The sequence below is a fragment of the Myotis lucifugus genome, unplaced genomic scaffold, assembly GCF_000147115.1.
Source record: "Myotis lucifugus unplaced genomic scaffold, Myoluc2.0 scaffold_23, whole genome shotgun sequence".
In the NCBI taxonomy this organism is placed as follows: Eukaryota; Metazoa; Chordata; class Mammalia; order Chiroptera; family Vespertilionidae; genus Myotis; species Myotis lucifugus.
Window position 1 is genome coordinate 7058092 of NW_005871071.1, and position 25519 is coordinate 7083610.

The 25519-nt window shown below is 36.0% G+C and overlaps 1 protein-coding gene and 1 pseudogene across 11 annotated transcripts in view; one reads left to right on the forward strand and one right to left on the reverse strand.

Annotated features, from left to right (window-relative positions):
- Positions 1–19971, forward strand: part of GABPB1 (GA binding protein transcription factor beta subunit 1) — a 58815-nt gene extending 38844 nt beyond the window's left edge. For 4 of the 11 annotated variants that reach the window (XM_023751671.1, XM_023751665.1, XM_023751667.1 and 1 more), the window contains 4 exons: positions 7443–7628; positions 11385–11500; positions 13019–13126; positions 18372–19971. In XM_023751671.1, the coding sequence (XP_023607439.1) occupies positions 7443–7628; positions 11385–11500; positions 13019–13126; positions 18372–18524 (563 nt within the window). In that variant the 3' untranslated portion in view covers positions 18525–19971. Of the gene's footprint in view, positions 1–7442; positions 7629–11384; positions 11520–13018; positions 13127–18371 lie in introns of all 11 variants that reach the window. The other 7 variants (XM_023751669.1, XM_023751666.1, XM_023751670.1 and 4 more) reach the window with 5 other exon arrangements.
- Positions 19972–22556: 2585 nt separating this feature from the next.
- On the reverse strand, positions 22557–24426 carry LOC102422652 (annotated as a pseudogene).
- Between the last annotated feature and the right edge of the window lie 1093 nt (positions 24427–25519).

Here is a 25519-nt window from a genome sequence, read left to right on the forward strand (position 1 = left end):
GTTACATAATTTTGCCCAAAGTATCATGGCAATAAAGTGGTGAAAAGAGGTTTGTGCTGAAGATCTGATTCCCAAGTTGTTTGTCTGTGACCACTGTAATATACTGTCTCCTCTATGCAGTTTCTTCTGGTGATCAGAGGACTGGTCTTTTTAGAGTGTTTATAGATTGGTTTGTCATAGAAATAGATATTTATGTGATTATCATTTTGTCTTACATCTAACAAAAGTACCACTGTTCTACTTTTACTTCTGAAATGTGTTTGTTGAAGCAGTCTGTTGAAATAAATGTTCTGCTCCTCTTTTGTCCTTTTTAAATGACTGAAGACCATAATATAAGAACCACTAGTACATTAATTGGTACTGCTCATATTCTTTTCTTTTACCAGCTAAGTAGTACAATAAACACATCTTCTTAATACCAAATAGCTAGAATGTAGCAGCAGAGGGACTGCATTTGAAATGGAGGCTGGCTGGCTGGCTGACATGGTCCTATATATACAGGGGAGGTACTTGTGATAGTCTACGTCAGTGATGGCGAACCTTTTGAGCTCGGCGTGTCAGCATTTTGAAAAACCCTAACTTAATTCTGGTGCCGTGTCACATATAGAAATTTTTTGATATTTGCAACCATAGTAAAACAAAGACTTATATTTTTGATATTTATTTTATATATTTAAATGCCATTTAACAAAGAAAAATCAACCAAAAAAATGAGTTCATGTGTCACCTCTGACACGCGTGTCATAGGTTTGCCATCACTGGTCTAGGTCTAGGATACACTCACTTTACCTGGGAACTGTGGCTTTAAATAGCACCTTCATGATTACGTTAGGGCTATCTTTCACATATAAGACAAATCTTAATGTTAGTCCAATGGGATAAAGGATAGAATGCTTTCATTGTGAAAACAAATTATATCACTGTCTTTTCTTGATGATATAATACAAGTGCAGATTGTTAATACGTGATGATTAGAATATCTAGTGGTTTTTTTAATGTAATATTTTTCAGTTTTATTCTTTTCTCATAAACCTTTATTTTTAAAAGTATTTGACTTATTTGATTAAATTTGTAAGTCTCCATGGATAATTTTCATGATTCTTTATCTAAGAGAGGTATAGAAAATAATTTGATAAATCTCAATATATTGTGAAGAGTTTGTTGCTAATGTTCACTTTTAATAAATGACTGGTTTTGTTGTGAATTACATATTTCAGTTCCTGAGCCCATAGGCCTTTGCAAATGTGCATAGTTTTATTAAGTAATCATTAGTTCTATTTGGGTCCAGGCCACGCCAAAGAAGGATGATGAAACAATTTATATTAGCCATAAATTTGAGTTGGCATAATGAATTATGGAAAAATGATTAATATCTATTGGGTTCTTGCTATATGCTTGTTGCTGTGCCAAGTGCTTTACATGCATTATCTCATTTTGTTATTACAATAGTCATCTGAATTAAGATACTATCATTGAACTTTGACCAAGGTTTGATTTTCGGCTTCGATGTTTCAGAAATATTTTATTTGTATATCCTGAGTTGATATAAGGGACTGACTCACATGTAGCAAAGTCATGTGAAGGTGATGCCCAAATCAGAATGCTGTTACTTATTTTTAAGGGAGGAAATAATTGTCTTTTGATATATGAAATTAACTTACTCATTTTGTAAGTCAGTAAAAAAATTTATAGCATTTAAAAGCATACACACACATTTTTAAAAGTTTTTTTTAAAAATCCACACATTAAAAAATGATGTTTTCATTGATTTTTAGAGATTGAGGAAGGGAGAAGGAAGAGAGATAGAAACATTGATGGGAGTGAGACAATGATTGGCTTCCTTCTACATGCCCCCTACTGCGGGTCAAGGCCAAAACCCAGGCATGTGCCCTGATTGGGAATGAAACCAGGGACCTCTTGGTTCATGGGTCGACGATCAACCACTGAGTCACACTGGCTGGACTCTATTTTTTTTAATTGATTTTTTTAGAGAGAGAGTAAGAGAAAAACATAAGTGTGAGAGTGAAAACATCGATTGGTTGCCTCCTGCAAGAACTGACCAGGGACTGAACCTGCAACCTAGTTATGTGCCCTGACCGGGAATCAAACCACAACCTTTTGGCACCCAGGATGTTGCTCCAACCAACTGAGCCACACCGACCAGGGCTACACACACACAATTTTTAAAAACCTTGTTTAAACCATCCTTCAGAATTTGGGAGTGGAGTAATTCAGGAGAAATATCAGGCAACTCAACATTAATATATATATATTTTTTTACATTATTAAAACAAACTAGTGGAACTTCTGCTTGGAAATAGTTGGGAATTAATTTGTTAATTTATGTACCCAATGATTAGAAGGCTGTATTCCTTTAAATATTCTCTAATTCAAGTTTTTCACTAATTTAAATTCCTTTCAATGAATTTTAATTAATATGATAATGGCAACAAGAGCAGGGTTCTTAAATTTTGTGTTAATCGGAATTGTCTTAATACATTTGCCCCAGTTTCACTTCAATAGATTCTGATTGAATAGCTTTGGGGTGAGGGCTTTGACATCTGTATTTTTAACATGCTCCCAAAGGTGATTCTGAAGGCACACCAAAGTTTAAGAATTTGACCCCAATTTTTTTATTCCTATATGTAATTTAACATTTATTTAATTATTTATTAGGAGGATAGATGAATCTCTAACAAGGAAAAGATGTGGTAGAGAGGACTGGCTTTCTTAATAGCTTTAATAGTTAAATATATCTAGATGCTTGCTACTTAATGTTTTCAGGAGTTGATTAAGGAGCAGACTTTAGGTAATTAGGATATAATTAAAACAGAAAGGTGACACTGATGATCAAGACCAGATTTTTCATATTGAGATGAGAAAAATGTTATCTTGAGCACTTTAAAAATAAAATAAAGTAATTTTTCACTGTCAGCAATCTATAGCCCCACGAGGATTTACTTATCTTTAAATTTTCCCTTCTTTATATATGCTGTTATCTAACACATTGATTTCTGTTCACAAAGATTAGGAACATTTTTTAGATTACGGGAATTCCCATGAAATTGTATATCTTAACAGATGCTGATCTGTGAGCATTGATAACATTGTGGTGTAAAGAAAATTAATATTACCTCTCTTTATTAAAAAGATGGTACTAGGGGGTGTGGGGACAATGCGGGGACAAGGACACATATGTAATACCTTAATCAATAAAGAAAAAAAATAAAAAGATGGTACTAAATGTAGTTACTTACTTAAACTAAGGGAATGCTTATCTTTTAGTTACCTCTAAGTTAAGTAGCTATCTACTATATTTGCTGGAAGCTTCCATTGCTCAACTTGATAATTTTATGAATTATACTTTTATTTTTACTAATATTTCATCTTCCAGTATCATATTAGTAATCTAATTTGCAATCTAGTTTTGGCTCCTTTTTTCTCTTTAGTATTTTGATTATTTTGCTTTATTTGATTTGTTATGGTAGGTACCTAGCTAGTTAAGAGATTTAGCATCCTATATAATAAAATGCTAATATGCAAATCAACAAAGTGGCGGAACATCTGGTCACTATGACATGCACTGACCACCAGGGGGCAGATGCTCAATGCAGGAGCTGCCCCCTGGTGGTCAGTGCACTACCACAGGGGGAGTGCCGCTCAGCCAGAAGCCCTGAGCTTGGCTCACGGCTGGTGAGCACAGTGGCGGTGACGGGAGCCTCTCCCACCTCTGTGACAGTGCTAGGATATTTGGCAGCGCTAAGGATGTAGGATGTCTGACTGACAGCTGAGGCCCACTCCCCCAGGGCAGTGGACCTCAGCCGTCAGTCAGACATCCCCTGAGAGCTCCAAGACTGCGAGAGGGCACAGGCTGGGCTGAGGGACAACCCTTCCCTCCTGCACGAATTTCGTGCATCAGGCCTCTAGTCTGAATATAATGTATAAGTTCTATGTGTTTAGGCACAATTAAACATTTCTTTTGACTGTCAAGATTTGCAGAGGTTCTGTTAAAGTATATGTTGTTTTATCCCCCTTATGCTCTCATTTCACTAATTTTGGAAAAAACAAGTATATTCCTGAAACATATATATTTGAGGTGTTCTCATAGTGTACTTTCCTGTGCATAAAACTAAAGGGATTAACTTGTGACTGCTGATTTCTTTATCTTTGGCCAGCCCATTTTTTAAGGCACCTGAGCATGTATTCTATGCTAAGTTCTTAGGGTTTCTTGGGAGCCCATTGTCTTCTTGTGTAATTTGTTTCCTTATTTTTTCTTAAATTCCTTACCATAGCACATCTTAAAAAAGAAAGCTTTTAGATGAAAGGCAAGAACTCTTATTATTTTAATGACAGTCATTGCAGATAGTGCAAAGATGAAAGTTCTGGAATTGTGCCTCGATTGTGTGTGATCTCAGAAATTTCTCACAGATGTTGATGCTTGGAAATAGTCACTACTTGTAGTTAGCATTCAACATGAGTGAACATTTCTTTTTCATATGGATATTTTCTTAAAAAATCAAAGCAATAGTCTGTGTTTGAAAACCTGAGTAGTTGTTCTATTGAATATATTACTATTTTATGTCCTACATTTCATTTTATAATTATCTTCCTGAAATTTTCTTAAGTGCTTGATGATAAAGCCTAATTATAGTTTAAGACAAACAAAAAATGAGAGAACTCAAAAGCACAAAGGTTCTTTGCATTTTGAGTATTATCTTCTGCAGTTTGTATTGTAACCCTTGATTATAAAATAAAGCACTAACAGAACTGCAGCCAGGCCTGGTGCCATGTGTGCAACCTTGGAAACTAGGGTCCCAGTACTACCCTACCTTAAAAAAAAAATAGTGTACTAGTACATATGTAGGGCCTCTTCTTCAGTAAATCCTGTGGTCATTGATATCCATGATGTTCTGCTGGGAATTGAGCATGTTTCTGAGCAACTGTGTATCTGAATAGTAGCACTTGAGGAGAGAATGTTTAATTATACTTTTGGTAAAAAGTTGCCTCAGATAACTCATTAAAACCCCCCATATAATTTAGAAATAGTTCTTATGTCACTTCTTTTTTCAAAAATAGTTATATTAAACACTTTTTATGTTGACAGTTTTCAAACCCATAAAAAAATTGGAGGATGAACTTTATACCTTTCACCTATATTCATAGCTATTAACATCTTGCCACATCTGCATGTTCATCCCCACCACCAAAGTTTAAGAATTTGACCCAAATTATTTTATTTTGCCAAATTATCTGAAAGTAGGCTGCAGACCTCATGACACTTCATTCTTTAATACTTCAGCATGTATTTCTCAAGAATAAGGGCAGCCTTTTACTACTCACATCTCCATTATATTTCCTAAAAGCATCAGTACTAATTTAGTGAGATTACTGACATATGGTCCATAGTTCAAGTTTCCTCAGTTATCCCCAAGATGTCCTTTAAACTCTGTTTTTCATTCAGGGTCCAATTAAAGTTCACACATTGTATTTGGTTATTGTTTCTCTTTAGTCTCCCCCAATCTAGAAAAATCCTACTGTCTTTGTTGTTTTTTATGACATTGAAATGTTTGTAGTCTAAGCCAGTTGTCTGCAGGATCACCCACATTCTGGATTCATTTAATTCTTAATAATTAGATTCAAGCCAAACATTTCCAGGAAGAACACAGTGATATTTTGTAATCTTGCATTGCATCACATCAGGAGGCACACAATGTCAGGCTGTCCTGATAATGACCGCCTGGTGAGAGTGGCAACCGCTAGGTCTTTATAGTTCCCCCTTTCAAACAAATGCTAATCTTTGGTGTGAGACCCTGGGAACATTTAAATATCTTGTTTCCTCAAAACATTTCACCAATGGTTTTAGCATCCTTTAGGATGTGCAATGATAATTTTTTTTGGTTACATTGATAATTTTTCTTACGTTATTAAGTAAGTGTTATTCTATCAAGATGACACTTTCCTCATACTCCCTTTCTCTCCTTTTTCATTGGGTATTATAGATAAATGGATTTTAAAAGATTCAGTGTGTTATAATTCATGACTCATTCCTATTGATTCTGGTTTATTGAAGTATAACATATACAGAAGAGTGCATAGATCATAGCATGCCATATAATGAATGACTGGTATCACAAAGTGATCAGTCCTGTGTGTATAATCATTGTTCACTTCATACATGGAAAGTACATCGTAGGTATTTTGTGTCTGATTTACATCACTGAGCATGTTTTTTTGGTCAGATTTATCCATGTTTTGCATTTAGTCACTTAAATTGCTGTGTAGTATCCAATGTATGAATCTACCACAGTTTATTTATTCATTTTCCTTTGGATGGATATCTAGTTTGTTTTAAGTTTTTCACTATTTTAAGCAAAGCTACAATGAATGCTCCTGTGTTTGTCTTTTGTGATCAGTAGTTGGTTATAGCATTGCCTGTAGGAGAAGATTTTGGCAGTATTAACTTGTGATTTCTTTTTCTTTTTTTAAAAAATATATTTTATTGATTTTTTACAGAGAGGAAGGGAGAGGGATAGAGAGTTAGAAACATCGATGAGAGAGAAACATCAATCAGCTGCCTCCTGCACACCTCCCACTGGGGATGTGCCCGCAACCAACGTACATGCCCTTGACCGGAATCGAACCCGGGACCCTTCAGTCCACAGGCCGACGCTCTATCCACTGAGCCAAACCGGTTAGGGCTAACTTGTGATTTCTTTACCCAGACAAATCCAGGAGTACTATTTTCAGATGCTAGAATACTCTCTGAGCCTCTCTTAAAATATTAAGGGGCATAGTTTTGAATTTTACTGATATAAATGTTAATATGTTATATATTAATATATTGTTATAATCAGTATATTACTATAACATAATATATTATGCTTAATATATTACATATTAGTTAAATATAATATATTCATATGATACCAGATCTGCATGCCACTTATTATCAAAGCAACCCCTGTTCACATAATTCAAAAAGGGAATACTGTTTAGTCTGGCTACTTGGAAAATACAAATTTTCATGTTTCATTGGATATTAAAATGTTTATCAACTCCTATGTAAATGGAGTATAACCACATATAAAATCATCTTTTGGATTATGGAATTTTATTAAGCAGGTGTACCCTTTGTTATATCTGTGACTTTAGGAGACCTTACAAATTTTGTACCTCATATAACTAAATGAAGAGGAATTGTTTATTTAAACACACACATGCATGAATAGTTGGAACTCACTTATTGTAAATTGTGGGGCTTGTAGTAATAATGTTTACATAGATATGTATAGCACTGCTGTAGACTAAAGTTTAAAACCATGTTACAAGCTTTTCTGTGTAAGGAAGAAGCAGGGAAGGCAAAGGTACTAAAGCAAAAAGAAACTTCTGTTTTTATCTTTATATATGTTCACTGATTTTCACATTTATATTTTTCCCCCCAGTAGTGGCTACGGAGGAAGTAGTTACTGCAGAATCAGTGGATGGTGCAATTCAGCAAGTAGTTAGTTCAGGGGGTCAGCAAGTCATCACAATAGTAACAGATGGAATCCAGCTTGGAAATTTGCACTCCATTCCAACCAGTGGAATAGGCCAGCCCATCATTGTGACCATGCCAGATGGACAGCAAGGTGAGTAGTAGGCATTTCCATAAAGTTGCTGTTTATTCTCAATTTGCCTTAAGTTATGTTTTTGTAACCCTTTGCAACAGATTTAGTTGCCTCACTTTATTTGCTTAGGCTAATATTAAAGTTAGCTTGCTTTTTCTGAGTATATACCAGGTGGAAAGAAGAATTGGCCCTAAAGTATTCTGCTTGGAAATGAGCTTAAATAAATAATTCAAAATCAGCATTGGATGATAATTTCTTAGGCCATTTAATGCAATTCAGATATCATGTGATCTTTTAAAAATACCATGTAAGAAAACCCTACTTAAAAAAAAGTTGGACTTAAGACTTGTAATAGCTATGTGGTAGCAACTTTTAGCAGCTTTCTTGACAGTTTTTCCATTTTTTTCCCTCTCGGAAACCACAGAGAGCAATAAGATGGATGAAGTAGAAGCCCCAACTATGTTTTCAGTGAATCTAAAAGGTTGAGAAAACCACAGAATTCCATATTTTAAGTGCTTCAAAAACATCTAAGAACATTATAGTCAGGGCAAGAGAACTCTCATGAAAACCTACAATGTTGCATCAAGAAAAGAAAAGGTTTGAGCTCAGAAATCAGCAATAAGTACACACTCCCAGCAAGACAGGGCCCAGACTGAATAGGAAGTGCAGTGCAGCAAGCAGAGCTAAGATAGATAGAATTGGACGTGAATAGTGGAGGAAGCAGAAAGAGAAGGTGCAGAAAGTTCCTAGCTTAGAAAGCATCACCCTGCACCCAGTCCCCGAAAAAAAAGTATATGCACACACATACTTTTAGAAAATGAGTAGGATTGCAGAGACCATGCCTCTTCACAGCCAGTGAAGGAATTACAGAAGGGAAAGGCTGGAGGTAGAAATTCTTGTAAACTGCATTTGGTTTAGCGGTAGAGGAGGTATGACACTTAGGAAAGAGTTTGTCACTGTAGCAGGACAGGAGCAGACCTTGACCTGTGAAGCCTGAGAGGTCTTTCTCCTGTTCAGCAGAAATCACCTGCTGATAGCTGGTCTAAGAGCTCATCAGGCCTAGGTGCTTTCGCAAAGCCTTAAAGGACGAATCCAATTATACAGAAAAGAAGAAAGCTTTCAAAGTATTTGTATTAAGCAGATACAACTTTGTTTCCCAAACCTAACATTTATACAGACAAATCTCGCTGATGAACAAATGGAAAGAAACTCATAGTTTCAGATTGGAAGACTCATTATCAAGAAGCTCTCAATTTTTCCTGACTTGATTTGTAAGTGTAGTGTGATATTTTAAAAAGACTCTATTAATTTGCTAGGGCTGTTATAACAAAATACTACACACTGGGTGACTTGAACAACAGCTTTTTATCTTCTCACAGTGCTGGACGTTTGAAATCCTAGGTAAAGGTGTTGGCAGTTTTAGTTTCTTCTGAGACCTCTCTCTGTGGCTTGCAGGTGGCTGCCTTCTTGCTGTGTTCCCACAGGGTTGTCCCTCATATGTGTGTATTGTCTGTGTCCTGGTCATCTCTTCATATAAGGACACCAGTCATATTGGATTAGGACCCTCCCAAATGACCCTATTTTTGACCTTATTCACCTCTTTGAAGTCCTTATCTCCAAATACAGTCACATTCTGAAGTGCTGGGGGTAAGGACTTAAACATTTGAACTTTGAGGGGACACAGTTCAGCCCATAACAAAAACCAGAGGTCTCTTTCTGCAAGTAGCTAAACAGATTCTAAGTTTATACTGATAGGGGAGGAGGGAAGAAGAAAAAGAAAGAAAACTCTGGAAAAGAAGAACAATAAGAGGAACCTACTGAATATTAAAATAAACTTTTAAAGACTCCATAATTTTAAAATGTGTAACTGACATATGAACATATATACTATGTAGACAGTTCAATGAAACAAATACAAGGTTCTCAGATTCTTGAGTTAATTTGTAAGTGTAACAATATAATATGAGTTAAAAGAAATAAAACTTTAATTCTTATTATTTCTAATGTTTTCAATTACATTACACTAAATATTAGTTTTACTTTTTTCATTTGTGTTTACATTTATAAATGACAGGTTTTAATGTTTTGACAAAACAAAACATTAAAGGCTTTGGAACAATTGTAATTTTCCCCATTGTTTTGCATGGCTTCAGTATGCACAGCCATTTCTATAGTCCCGTACTGCTAAGGTACTGTTAAGTAAAGCAAGGACGGTCTCTCTCTGTATAATTTACATTCATATGAAGAGATACTAAAAATTGGGACAAAGTCCAACAACCCAGTAGAGAAACAAGCAAAGTGTATAAACAGACAACATTCATAATGGCGTATCCACACATTATTATGTAACTAAATAAAAGAAAGCTCTTATGTACTGACTAGGGGCCCATTGCATGGATTCGTGCACCGGTGGGGTCCCTCAGCCTGGCGTGTGCCCTCTCGCAATCTGGGACCCCTCAGGGGATGTTGGATTGCCGGTGTCCCCCAAGGGTTGTAGTAGTTCGCAAAGTGGTAGGTGGCCGGGGCACCACTTCATTTGTTTGTAATGAAGTCTGTCACTCCTGCTCATCCCGGCCCTGCTGTGCCTGCTGTTGCCGCTGCCGCTCAGTAGCACTGCGCCAGCTGGTAGCACTGCGTCTGGCGCCCGATGGTCAGATGAGCGGCGCTCCTGCTGTGGGGGTGCACTCACCATCAGGGGGCAGCTCCTGCGTTGAGCGTCTGCCCCCTGGTGGTCAGTGCGCATCATAGCTACCGGCCAGTTTTCCAGTTGACCAGTCACTTTGGCTTTTATATATACAGATGAAAGACAACTTATATATGTGCAGTGAAAAAAAGCAACTGCAGAATGATATATCTGTTGTGTATATATTTGACTGTTTTATATGTATGATACCTTTTGTGTAACAAAAAAAGAATGTATGTTCATGTTTGTTTTTACATAAATTAACAAGAATAGTACATGAGAAACCAATAAAAGTGATTTTCTGTTTTACGAGTGGAGTGAGAGCTCTCAAAATATGCTTGGTAAATATTGTTTTGAGTTTGAGTCATGTGAATGAACATATTATATATAAAAAATTTTTTGCCGTAACCGGTTTGGCTCAGTGGATAGAGCGTTGGCCTGTGGACTGAAGAGGCCCAGGTTCAATTCTGGTCAAGGGTATGTACCTTGGTTGCGGGCACATCCCCAGTAGGGGGTGTGCAGGAGGCAGCTGATCAATGTTTCTCTCTCATCGATGTTTCTAGCTCTCTAGCCCTCTCCCTTCCTCTCTGAAAAAATCAATAAAAATATATTTAAAAAAAAATTTTTTTAATCCTCACTCGAGGATGTTTTTCCATTGAATTTTAGAGAGAGTGGAAGAGAGAGGGAAAGATAGAGAAATATTGATGAGAGAAACATATTGATTGGTTGCCTCCTGCACACTTCATGACCAAGGCCCGGCTGGGGAGGAGCCTGCAACCGAAGTACGTGCCCGTGACTGGAATCAAACCTGTGACCCTTTGGTCTGCAGGCCGACACTATCCACTGAGCCAAACTAGCTGATGCTTATATATAAAACTTTAAAAAAATAAGTAGGTGCTTAAACAAGGAGAGATTTGCAGTAAAAAAGCAAGAAGATGAGGACAAATATGGACATCCTCAAAAAGTAAATCAGTGGTTTGAAATTGTTTTAGAATATAATTTATTTTAGATGAGTTGCATCAATAATGTTGACTAGTTTTATTTCAACTAAACCTATCTGAAAATGAAGTAACATATATATTTTTTCATTTTAGTATTAACAGTACCAGCAACGGACATTGCTGAAGAAACTGTTATAAGTGAAGAACCACCAGCTAAGAGACAATGTATCGAAATAATTGAAAACCGGGTGGAATCTGCAGAAATAGAAGTAAGGAGTCTTTTACCCGGTGTGTTTTGCTGCAGTCATCCAAAATAAATTCAATTTGCTTTTTTTTTTGGTCTTTTATATTTATTACTGACAGTGTTGTTTTGATACGGAAAGTATATAGTATTATTTTGTTTAATTTTTGCTTTATACATATAGCAAGCCCTCAATAAATAAATATTGAATGAATGAATGAATGAGTGAAGAATTTGTTTGTAATGAAGTCTGTCATCCTGGTAACATTGGAATGTCTTTGGTTCTTGCACGCCATCCTTCATTTTCCATTAAATTTACATACATCATTCTCACAAGTCACTAAAAAAATATCACTGTATATTGACTAAAATTGTTTTCTCTTTCAAAAGCGAAGTGCAAATGCCTATTTAGGCTGGGGGGATCCTCATAAAGAAGGTTGATACTTGTCAACTGGGTTTATTATAAAGCCATGGATAACTGCTTATTTTACTTAATAAGTCCTTTAGGGAAATTAAATTTAGACTAGCTCTTGACAGGATTCAACTTTTTTTACCCTCTCCCAAACTAGATTATAAATGCAAACCATTGTGTAAGTATAACTAATCCTTAGTTACCTTGCAGATTTTTTTTCTCACATGACTGTAGATAAAATTATGTCCCCTAAATTGGATATTAGCTTATATCAAATGACAATACATTTATTCAAAAAGTTATTTTGGAGTTTTTATGAGAATTTAAAAAATTACATACTCATTATACACAAATTCATAATTTCTGATATATGTGAATAGTAAATGTTGGTGAATATTTAAGGTTCTTTGTAATAGAAAAGAGAGGATTTGAGAAAAAAAAAGTCACTAGAAGGCAACATAATCCTGATTGAGGACAATTAGAAAATATCCTTTGCCCAAATTCATTTAAATGTAAGACTGGTATATTGGCCACAATCACAAAGAATTTTTGCGGTGAAAATATTATCTGGTTCATCTTGTAACCAGAATATTTGGCAAAATTATCTCTTTAGTTATTGAGGGTGAGCTGTTTTATTTCTTCAAAATTTAAAGTGATATTCAGTACATTGAAGTTCTTACAAACTAGCAGTTTATTCCATTGAATAGTATCATATACTTATTATTTAGTAATCTTTTAAATATCTTTTTCTGATATGTCAGATGATCTTTTCTGGCACATAAGGTAAAAAATATATACAGGTGTCTCCCTAAAATGTACATACTTTGAATAATTATAAAGGCAGTATTTATTAAAATACATTTCATTTTCAAAATGTAATATGAATCAGATGTTAAAGTGTATATACAATTTTGGGGACACCCTGTATATGTATATGTATGTATATGTATATATATATGTATATATGTGTGTGTATATATATATATATATATGTATATTTTAAAGAGTGATTTATTTATTTTTTATTTAAAGAATAGTTTATTAATTTTTAGAGAGAGAGGAAGGGAGAGGGAGAGAGAAATTTTGATGTGAGAGTGCAACATTGATCGGATACCTCCTGCATACCCCCACCAGGGATTGAGCTCGCAACCCAGGCATGTGCTCTTGACCGGGAATGGAACCGGCAACCTCCTGGTGCACCAGATGATGCCCAACCAACTGAACCACACTGGCCAGGGCAAGGTGAAAAATATTTTGTCATGTACTTTGCTTTAACTATTTAATAAAAATTATCTTAAAAGTTCTTGAAATTATAAAAAAATCTACACCTGAGGATATGTTTATTGATTTTAGAGAGAGGAAGGGGGAGGGGGGGATAGAGACAGGGAGAGGGAGAGAGAGAGCATTGATGTGTGAGAGAAACATTGATTGGTTGCCTCCCATATGGGCCCCAATCCCGACTGGGGACCAAACCTGCAACCTAGGTGTGCCCTGGTCGGGAATCAAACCCTCACCCTTTTGGTGTACGGGACGACACTCCAACCAACTAAGCCACCTGGCCAGGGCATTACTTGAAATTTTATTAAACATAAACTTATTGAATTCAATCAATTATATTTTTAAATCATTGAATGTGCATCCTGTAGCTTTATTTATCTAATGTGAGAATTGCTGTTTTCTTAAAGTTCCACCTGATTCCTCTCTTACAATCTTTCAGAGACCAAGAGGAAATAATGGTAAATAACAGGAAAGTATGACTTGAGATATGTAAATTATCTAGAACCATGGAGATACACCTTCAGGGGATAGAGTTTTAACTTGGTATAAAGAAGAGTATTTGTTTCGTTTTTAGTAAGTAGAGCTTTCTGGTGGTGGAAATCTTATTCTCCATCCACAGAAATGTTCAAGCCAAGGTTGCATGATGTCTTAGAACTATTATAGAAAGACCTTGAAGGATGCAGTAAGTTTAGATGGTAGAGGTGGGCTGGAGTATAGAATGAGGAGACCTCTAGTGTTTTCATCAGATCAGGTAATTATTTCCGTATAACACATGAAGTAGTTTTTTGAAGTTATTTTCTTAGATAATCAATAGAATTGTCTTGGGACAGATTTTTTTTTAATACGCCTCTCTGAGTGACAGTTTGGCCATTCTCACAAAAGTCTCTCTAAGGCAGTGGTCTCACCTGGGGCAATTTTGATGCCAGGGGACATTTGACAATGTCTGGAGACGTTTTGGGTTATCACAATTAGGGACATAGCATTGATATTTGGGTAGAAACCAGGGGGATGCTGCTAAACATCCTACAATGATGCACAGAACAGAGAAACTGCTGTAAAGGAATTAAATTAACTCGTTATATAGAGTCTAACATGTTTGGGTTTCTCTTTGTGTATCCACAACTACCAGAGTGACTGTCTAAAGAAAGTGTTAATATATACAGGCTACCCCTCCTAAATATATACACTTTAGCAGCTGATAGCTCAATTTTGAAAATGAAATGTATTTCAATAAACACTGCCTTTATAATTATTCAAAGTGTGTATATACCTTTTTTGGGGACACCCTATATTTACAATTTCCAAGTTAACATTGGAGAGATTTATCAATAATCTCCAGAAAAATTAGTTTAAATTATAGAAAGTTTATTGTAAATGTGGCTTTCACATCTGCATTATAGCAATATAGGAAATAAAATAGATTTATTTTTTAGAGGAAGGTATGAATAAAACTAAATTGTAATAATGTATATCATTTTATCATGCCTTGATATTACTGTACAGTATATTTTTGGAAGAAGTGTGCTGTTTTTGGATTTCTTTCATAAATAAACATTAGCCTAATCTGAATTGAAGTTCAAACTTAATTGTACATGTGGGAGGAAGGAGATGTAATTAGTACATTAGGAGTAACAGATTTTTTCCTATTATTAATTATGTGGGTTCAGGAAATACCTTTACCTGTTTTTTTGCTGTGGAGATTAAAGATGAATGTTTATTAGCAAGTTTTGTTTATTTTTAATGAATAATTTATATCTTTTAACCAGTGATAAATTGGGATCCTTAGTGTTCTTTAAAAAATTAATTTCTATAAACTTTATAAAATGTTTCATTTGATACAATTTTTAAAATTTGTTTTCCTTTTATTAATGATGAACCTTTTGATCTTCCAAAGTTTAAAATTTTTTATAGTCATATCCCTTTTATTTGTTAAAAAATATTTTTATTGATTTCAGAGAGAAAGGGAGAGTGAGAGAGAGAACCATCAATGATGAGAGAGAATCATTGATTAGCTGCCTCCTGCACACCCCTCACTGGGGATCGAGCTCGAAACCCTGGGCATGTACTTTGACCGGGAATCTAACCGTGACCTCCTGGTTCATAGGTTGACGCTCAGTCACTGAGCCACTGTGGTTGGGCAGTCATATCCCTTTTTGATAATTTTTTTTTCTAGCGCTGGAGTAGTCAAAAATTTTTTGTAAAGGGCCAGTTAGCAAATAATTTCGGCTTTCTAGGCCATATAGTCTGTGTTTCGCTACTTAGTTCTGTCATTGTGGCAGGTTAGCAACACAGACAATTTGGAAATGAGTAGGTATGGCTGTATTTCAATAAAACTTTATTTATAAAACTAGGTTCATATTTGGCTTATGGCAGTTAGAAAATTGATGTTTACACACAAACAAACGGACAGCTCACACACCCTGTCCAGTTTCCATGTTAAAAAACAAAACTAAACAAAACATTTAGTAATTTAAGAATATGGGTCTGGACTCAGATTTAGATTTAAATTATACTCTATAATTTTCTGATTGTGTGATATTGGTCAAGTTAATTTAACCTTTGAAGGCTTGGCTTCCCCATCAATAAAAAGGGGAAAATAATAGCACCTCCGTTATCAGATTGTATGAGGTTTAAAGGAGGGTACATGTGAAGGACTAGTACAATGGTAGGCATATAGTAAGTGCTCAGTAAAAGATAATTGCTACTAGCTGAAGCAGAATTCAAGAATCTTGTTTGAAAATGAAAAAGCAAACTCAGGTCTTTCCTTGCTCTGTTGTCCCATTGCCTAATGCAGTAGTAATATATTGCTTTTGTTTGGAGTTGTGTAAGACAAATATTTTCTTTTATTGCTACCAAATCTTATCAGAATTTATTTTTTTGGAATTTTTCAATGTTAGTCTGTTAAAGGAAAAATACTTTAGTATTAATATTAGTACAATTATTTAATACTAATAATATTAGTATGTTTATTGAAAAATGTCAGAATTCTTTTTATTGTGGTTTTATTGCAAAAGGTCAAAGCCTAATGGCTTTTCTATTAAATATAATTGGCATTTCTATTTAAATATAAATCTAAAATGTGAGTCTGTTGCACTATTTATATGCAAAACAACCAAATTACTGTTTGCATTTAGAAAGTATCTTACATGTAAATATGTTCAGTAAATGAAAAAATGAATTTGGAAACAGGATCTTTTGAGTAAAATAAGAAATAATATTTTCCACTTTTTAGAGATTTTTATTTTTTTGCAAAGTGAGATGGCAAAAAGATTCTTTCCCCAAATACCTATATTTCTGAGAAGTAAAAAATGAAAACACAAACTTTAATGTTAACTATGCTTTTAACTTATATTAAGATATATTCTAGTTGAAATGAAAATATAAAATAAGGAAAATAGGATTAAACTGTATTCACTGTTAGACTATTTATCTCAGTTTGCTTTTATCCTTTGAAATAATTGTGACTCCCTTGCTGTTTCTAAATGTTAATAAATAGCTACCAGGAAAAGATACCTTAGAGTATCTGTTTTAATTTTTCCTACCAAATCAGGGCAAATTTCTTTTATCCATATTCAAAACTTTGGCTACCAAAGGATCTTATTTCTTAACACAAGTGAAATTTGATAACACGTACCAATAGCTGTAAGTGTTCCTGCTAGCTGGTGAGGGTCTAGCTCCTGGGGAAGCAGCCCCATCTCCCCTTTCCATTGTTCACTGCCAGGGGACTGGCGTTGATTGCTTACATGAGCCTCATCTTTTGGGTGTTCTTTCTGTCTTGTTCCTACTCTGTTATCTTGCCTGGGATAAGGAGTGGGTAAGAAAAGGGTAGCAAAGTAGGGCTTGGGAATTTCTTAAATTGCAGATGAAGAGCACATATTTTTTCTACTTGTACATTTTGTGTAATTGGAAGATTTGAATGCTACTTTTGTAGTCAACCACTCCCACATTTGATGAACCCATGGGAAAAATAAATGTTAGATGTAGCTTTATTCCCAGTGTAGGGAAGGGAATGGGATTTACAGGAAGGCAGAAGTAGTAAATATGCTCCCCCTGTGGACCATGAGAATAATGAAGAAGAGGGAATTTTTGGTTTCACAATGGGTAAGGGTCAAGAAGGCAGTGGATGAGACTCTCACACTGCCCCTTTCCCCAGCAAGATGCTGACCCCTTGCCTTCAGTTTCTTCTGGTCAAGTGTCTTGTCCAGTGTGAGTGTGGCCTTTCTTATGATTAATAGTCTTACTCTCAGCCCCCACCACACTAGTAGATCCTGGGCCTCTGTAAGGTGTTTGAGCTTGGGGGTGTGCAGGGTGAGCTTTTGTTCTTGTGCTTACTAGAGGTATGGGAAAAGAACCCGTGAAATGTTTTCCCTTGGGCAGCTGAATAGGGCCAGAATGAGGAGGAGGACCAGATTTGTTTCAACTCTCAATTTATTGAGAAATTCAGTACATATATTTTACACCTGAATAATTCACTAGTCACAATAGAGAAATTAGTACTTTATTGATTTGTAAAATGATATAATTTAGGAAACACTAATTTAGACCAACACTCTTCATTTTAGAGATGAGGAATCTTGCTCGCTATCATTGAGAAAGATAGTTTTATAAGCAGTAATATTAGAATCTCACAAACCTGACTCGTATCCATGTTACCATGAAAAAGCCACATCATCTCTGAGCATCATTTTCCTCATCTGTAAAATGGGCATAATATCTGTCTTAGAGGCTTGTCCTTGGAAACCACCTTGTTTTGTCATATAATGAGTGCTTAATAAATACTGTTTTTAAGTATTATCTTTATTTTTTTACTTTTATTTCTTAAGTATTATCTTTAAATAAAAATGCAGATAAAGATATGGAGAGCTATGATGGTATATTTCCGTCTTAAAGTTCTTCACCAGTTTTTGTAGTACATATGAGAGTACAGGTACCTATTTGGGTTCATTATGTTAGTCTTATATCTAATTAGGGGATAATTTCCTTGAGATAAAAAAAACAACAAACCTGCAATCTGTATCTCACAGTGTGGAACACAAAATTGGGGGCTTTAATTATTAGTGAATTGGTTGAAAAGGCAACTTGTCTAGGAAATATCAATAGGTAACTATTTTTAGCTACTATTTTTTTGTTAAAGGATCCATGCTTGTAGATGTTAATAATGTATTTGTGCAAAAAATTGAAAAAAACAACTTTTTGTTTGCTTAATTAGGAGAGAGAAGCTCTTCAGAAACAGCTGGATGAAGCAAACCGAGAAGCCCAAAAATATCGACAGCAGCTTCTAAAGAAAGAACAGGAAGCAGAAGCCTACAGACAGAAATTAGAAGCTATGACTCGTCTTCAGACTAATAAAGAAGCTGTTTAGTTGAAATGAACATGTAGTTTGAGTTACTTTTGGTCAAGAAAGAATACAATCTTGAACTGTACACAGTAAGGTGCAGTCATGGGAAGACAGGATACTAGAAGAGACTACAGATTGATAATTGGACTAAAGCCATGTGGTCTGAATCCTTGTAACATAAAACTTTTGAAGTTGTCAAATGTATTTAAAACTGAATTCTGTAAATAGTTTTTGTTTTTTTTACAGTTCTAAATGAGTTGATAAAGATTGTTGAAGAGATCCAAAAACACAATAAGCCACTGTTTTTGTGAATTCTTTTTGATTTTAGTACGAACGAACCTTAATTTCTCAGAAACAGAACAGTTTTAAGGGTGATCGTTGATTAGACCAAATGTGTCATAATTATGTGGTGGACTGATACTGGAATTGCTCCTGTACGTTAAAGCTTCTGTATGAAGAGAAGATTTCTCCCAGGAAATGTTTGTACAGCTTTAAGTTGTCTCAGATTCTCTGAAAACATTTTTTAGAAAACAAATTTTTATATTTGTTCAACTTCAGCTATACCCAAGTAGATTTACATGTATATGAAGCAAATATTTTTTAAACTTTGTGTTTGTACATATCCTGCATGTTTTATAATTTCAAAATGTATCACTTGCATAGGTATTTTCCCCACAAAGATAATGAAAGTTATTTGGGGAAAAAACCCTCCTTTTATTCTGTAGGTCATCTTAACTAAGTAAACTAGCAGCTGGTTTTATTGGAATGATAGTGTTCTTGGAAGGAGCAGCTTACAAGATAACTTGAATTTGCAAACTACAAAATCTATGCTTTTTTGAAAATTTCATAGTGGGGACGTGAAACTGTATTCTGTGCCTTCCATCATGATTTCCACATGAAAGCACTTTAAGGCAGTATGTTTTAAGATAATGTTTTTGGAAAACTCAAAGCATATGGGTTTTTGAAATATTTCATGGACTCATTCCCCTCCCTCCCCCAGGAAATTATTCTTATGGAAAAAAATGCTTTTGTATGTAGAACAAGAACTTTTTGTACCGCAGTAATGCTATAGAGATGTCTACCATAACTTTTACTTTTCCCTGTGAAAGCTGTATGTCTGCTGCGACTGCTCTCATCACAATATTGTCGAATTCCACAATGTATGAACATTACACTCTGACATACTGTTTATTCTTTTTTTGTAAAATGTAACTTCATACAGTTTTTCTTGCTTTATTTCTTACATTAATGTTTTATTGCTTTATGAAAATGTTTAACCCTAAGGCCCTACTAGATGATCTATACTGTAAAAAGAAGCAATTACCCTTAAGAAACAATTACTCTGGCCTACTTTTCTATTTTACAATTAAATATCTTTTCCACATATATTCAGTGTAGACTTATATTTTGACCATATTTTGTTCACACATTAATATTTTTGTTCTGTGTATTAAAGCCATATTCTACCATATGAAAATACGTATTCTTTACACTGTCTTGAAAGTCCTTGAGGTAGCTCCTTGGGAATTTGTTAATTCTCTTACTGCAGTTATCAGTTCGGTAGGTAATATAGTAAAAAGATCTGTGAACTATCAGCTTGATAGTTGTTACTTAGAAACTGTTATAAAGGTTCTAGGACAAATTTAAAAACTAAGGAAGAGAAAAAAACATTTTTTTTCAGTTTTCCACTAAATTTGACATAAATTTTATTTTTTAAAAACATCTTTATTGTTGAAAGTATTACATATGGCCCTTTTTTCTCCTATTGACCCCTTATAGCCCACCCCTGCCCCCTGCCCCAGCCTCCACCACCCTATTGTCTGTGTCCACGGGTTATGCATATATGCATACAAGTTCTTTGGATCTCCTCCCACCCGTCGACCCTCCCCCACCTTCCCTCTGACATTCAACAGTTTGTTCCATGCTTCTGTGTCTCTGGATCTATTTTGTTTAACAGTTTATTTTTTTCATTAGATTCCACATATGAGTGAGATCATGTGATACTTGTCTTTCTCTGACTGGCTTATTTTGCTTAGCATAATAGTCTCCAGGTCCATCCAATGCTGTCTCAAAGACTAAGAGATCCTTTTTCACTACTGCATAGTATTCCATGGTGTACAGGTACCACAGCTTTTTTATCTACTCATTTACTGATGGGCACTTGAGCTGTTTCCAGATCTTAGCTATTGTAAATTGTGCTGCTATGAACAAAGGGGTGCACACATTCTTTCTGATTGGTGTTTCAGATTTCTTAGAATATATTCCTAGAAGTGGGATCACTGGGTCAAATGGTAATTCCATATTTAATTTTTTGAGGAAATTCCATACTGTTTTTCATAATGACTGCACCAGTCTGCACTCCCACCCGCAATGTACTAGTGTTCCCTCTTCTCCACATCCTTGCCAGCACTTGTCATTTGTTGATTTGTTGATAGTAGCCATTCTGACAGGTGTGAGATGGTACCTCATTGTTTTGGTTTTCATCTCTGATGATTAGTGACTTGGAGCATTTTTTCATATGTCTCTTGGCCATTTGTCCCTTTTGGAGAAGTGTCTATTTAGGTCCTTTACCCCATTTTTTAATTAGATTGTTTGTCTTCCTTTTGTTAGGTTGTATGAGTTCCTTATATAATTTAGATATTAACCTTTTATCAGATGTATCATTGCCATACAGTGGGCTCCCATACAATGGGCTCCCTTTTTATTTTGTTGATGGTTTCTTTTGCTGTGCAGAAGCTTTTTATTTTGATGTAGTCCCATTTGTTTATTTTCTCCTTTGTTTCCTTTGCCCTATGAGGTTATCTGTAAACATATTGCTACAAGAGATGTCTGTGATTTTGCTGCCTATGGTTTCTTCTAGGATTTTTATGGTTTCACAACTTACATTTAAGTTCTTTATCCATTTTGAGTTTATTTTTGTGTATGGTGTAAGTTTTTGGTCTAGTTTCTTTCTTTCTTTTTTTTTTTTTTTTTGGCATGTATCTGTCCAATTTTCCCAACACCATTTACTGAAGAGACTGTCTTGACTCCATTGTATGCTTTTGCCTCCTTTTCAATTATCAATTGAGTGTAGTGGCTTGGGTCAATTTCTGAGGTCTCTGTTCTGTTTCATTGATCTATATGTCTGTTCTATACCAGTATCAGGCTGTTTTGATTACATTGGCTTTGTAGTATAACTTGATATCTGGTATTGTGATCCCTCCAACTTTGTTCTTTCTCAAGATTGCTGCAGCTATTCGGGATATTTTTGGTTCCATATAAATTTTTGGAGTATTTTTTCTAGATCTGTGAACTATGCCATTGGTCATTTAATAGGGATTGCATTGAATCTATAGATTGCTTTGGGTAGTATGGATATTTTAATGATGTTAATTCTACCAATTCATGAACACAGTATATTCTTCCACTTGTTTATATCTTCCTCTACCTCTTTTTTCAACGTCCTATAGTTTTCTGACTATAGGTCTTTTACCTCCTTAGTTAAGTTTACTCCTAGGTATCTTTTTTTTTTTTTCCAATGAAATATTGACAAGTTCTTTATGGTATTTATTTTCATTTTTTTGTTAATTCTCACCTGAGGATATTTTCCCATAGATTTTTATTTTTTATTTTTAAAGGGCATTTTTAGAAAGCATCCTATATAATAAAAGCGTAATATGCTAAGTGTCCGACTGATTGGTCGACCAGACGCTATGACACACACTGACCACCAGGAGGCATACACTCTGGTAGGTTAGCTTGCTGCTGGGGTCTGGCCAATTGGGACTGGGCAAGAGGGCTGGACACGCCATGGAGCCCTCCCGCGGTCCCTCTCCGGCCGGCCTGCCCCCATGGCCCTGATCGGAACTGGGCAAGATGGCCCAATCAGCCCAATCGTGGGCCAGGCCGAGGGACCCCACCCGTGCACTTATTGTTATACAAAGAAGAAACATATACAGAATACACAAATTACCAGCGAGGTGGACCCTAGCCCTTCTCTCCACTCTGGGAAAACAGATCAGAAGAGAAACAATGATTCCATCTTGTTAATTGTTTCCATCTACACAGACAGTTTTTTTAAAGCAGCATTTCTACTCCTTTGCTGGTGCTTTTTTTTTCTTTTCTTTTTTTTCCCCCCCTCCAATGTGGGAATCAGGCTTTTCAGTCCAGCTTTGACTTTGCTTGCAATTTCTTGGTCAGAACTCTGGAGAAGGCTAGAAAGAATAATGGCACCTTGATTTACACTAGCCCAGGACTTCAGGTTCTTTATAACGACATGCTCTACAATGGTTTTTGCAAAATAACCATCTCTTCTGTTTTCTTTCATCTTTTATCTTGCTCTATTAACCACTTCAAAACAAGATGTCCTGCAGGATGTTCTGCAATGTGAAGCTCTCCATCCTTGCTTCCAGGGCACAGTTCTGCTGTTGCCAAGCTGGCGATGGCATTCATGGCAGGTTGAGTGTCTCCAATGGCAGCTCCCAGAATGCAAGACACCAACACACAGGCAGACTTATCTAGCACCATTTCTTGAGTGTGATCTTGCATTTAGCTTAACAAAGCTGGGGAGATGGATTCTAAGAGCTCTCGGCGATGGATCTCTGTTATCTTTTTTACTGTGTGCGTTTCCATCTCCTTTCTGCAGAACTTCAATGATTTCTCGTACTGTATATGCAGGATCTTGGGGGCTTAGTAGGACAACAGGACCTTCCTTCCATATTTGTCATTTAATATGTTAGACAAGGAACTAATAGTTTCAGATATGATTATCTGCTTCACAATCAAATGCTGCCAGTAAAACCAAATGGGAGTATTGGCCATTAGCCACTTTTCAACAGAAGTCTTCATTGTTTTCACAATCACTGTCCTGTCCTGAAGTCTTCATTGTTTTCACAATCACTGTCCTGTCCTTGTGTGTGCCATGCATGGCCACTCTGGCACCATCATGTGTGTGTGCCAGGTAAACCACCACTTCACAGATGGCTTCGTGAAATTCTGTCAGAAGGCTGAATGGGGCTTTGATGTTCAGAAGGCTGAATATCTGCTTTTTATTACCTGCTGCTGGCTCAATAGCCGAAGGCAACCCCTCAAATTTGATGATCTCTTTACCGTTTACTAAACATCACCTTTGATATGTCTGTTTGCATTCCTAAAGGGCAATTGTGTATTCTAGTAAATAAAAAGCAGATGGGTATGGAGATTCAGTGGAGCTTAGTTCCTTGAACTAAGTTCACAACTGGTTTCCCCATAATTTCCAAATTTATATTTCTTGTCTTGTGTATTAATCTGCATGCGGCCCTTTCGTTAGGTATTTGAACCCAGGCCACGCAGGCCGTGGCCTCACAGCTTCGATCATTTCTGATCTTAGCTTTGGGGGCGCATAGGTAAAAACGTCCAAGAATACTTTATGCACCAATGAGTGCTTAGTCACAGCTTCCTGTTGGGCCATTGGAGTTAGAATCTGTTTCATTTCATCCATGATAAGTTCTAGTGTTTCTGGCTGTTCCTCTAACACTGTCCAGAGTTGGGTGATCTGCTGACTTGTAAAGCTGAAATGTGTTCCCATAGGGCGCTCTGTCAACATGTTTCTCTGCTCTAAAATGGCTTTGTCATTGTACGGTATTCCACGACGGCTGACGGCTGAGGCTTCCGCGTGTCGGGGCATCTTCCTCACATGGCCTTTAAAACTTCCGATTATCTCCGCATTCTGCGGTTTACCCCCACACATGAGAAATTTCTTAACAATATTTCTGGAATATTTAGCTTTACGTAATTCAACCACGTCATCTTGCAGTCTTTCAAAAGCCTGTTTCCTCTGCTCTTTATTGCCAAACTGAATGTAACATTGCATCACACGAGCTGAATCATTGCTTTTATAAAATCTGTTTTTTTCTTGTGACATCTTTGCACCTTTTTCTGTGAATTTTTGTTTTGCTTTGACTTCCATTATGGCAACTCGCACACGTGTGGCTGCCACAGGGCTCACCGCCGCTTTCTCTTTCAACAAATTTTTATGGAGAGAGTATAAAGAAGGGAGAGAGACACAGAGAGAGAAACATTGGTGTAAGAGATTGGTTGCCTCCTGCACACGCCTACTAGGGCTGGGAATTAGTACATGACTCTGTTCGGAATCAAACCCAGGACCCTTCAGTCGGCTGGCAGATGCTCTATCCACTGAGTCAAACTGGCCAGGGCTATTCCTAGGTATCGTAAATTTTTTTGTTGCTATGGTAATGGAATTATTTGTTTAGTTTCTCTTTCTGAGACTTCATTATTAGTGTATAAAAATGCCTTGACATAAATTTTAAATGATCTAAAACTACATTTTATAAATGCAAGTTCTTATTTTTAGTAGCATGAAGCTACTTTTCCTATGTCTGCTTTCCATTACTTTAGTGCATATATGGACTTACGTTAGGTGGGGTGCCCTGACATGCGGTGTTGAAGTGGGGAAGGGCCCTTGTGTTCATCCCAGAGCCCAGCCATGGTACAGTCTTGCCTCCAGACTAAGCTTGGCCCTGAAGAGCCTCGAGACTGTTGGAAACAAGCTTCTGAAAGCTAATTTATTTCTAGTTTTCTGTTTTGCTAGAGGCTAACCTTGTGCGAGAAAGCATTTCGATCTGTAATATCATGGCATAGATGGGAGAAAATAATTAGCACTTAAAGGGAGGAAGTCTATGGTAGTATCAATGAATATTCAGGTGTCTTTGGCGACGTTCACTTCTTTCAGATCTGATTGTTATGCAGGACTCGTATCAATCCTCAATCGACTACACCTGATTCACTGTTCTATGAAATCATTAAGACAAGAATTTATAACTAAAGCAATGGGTTGCCTTTTTCTCTTTTTTAGCTTCTGTTTTCAGTGGGCTGGAAAAGCTTTGCATTCTAATCATTCTCAGTGGTGTTCTGAGCAGAGGGTTCAAAGAATGTACAGGATAAAATAATATAAAAGTTTTTAGAAATCTGCACTTAATGCGTTTCCATGATGTAAGGATGGATTTGCCACCTTGATGGTTAGCTATTTCCTTTTATGTGTA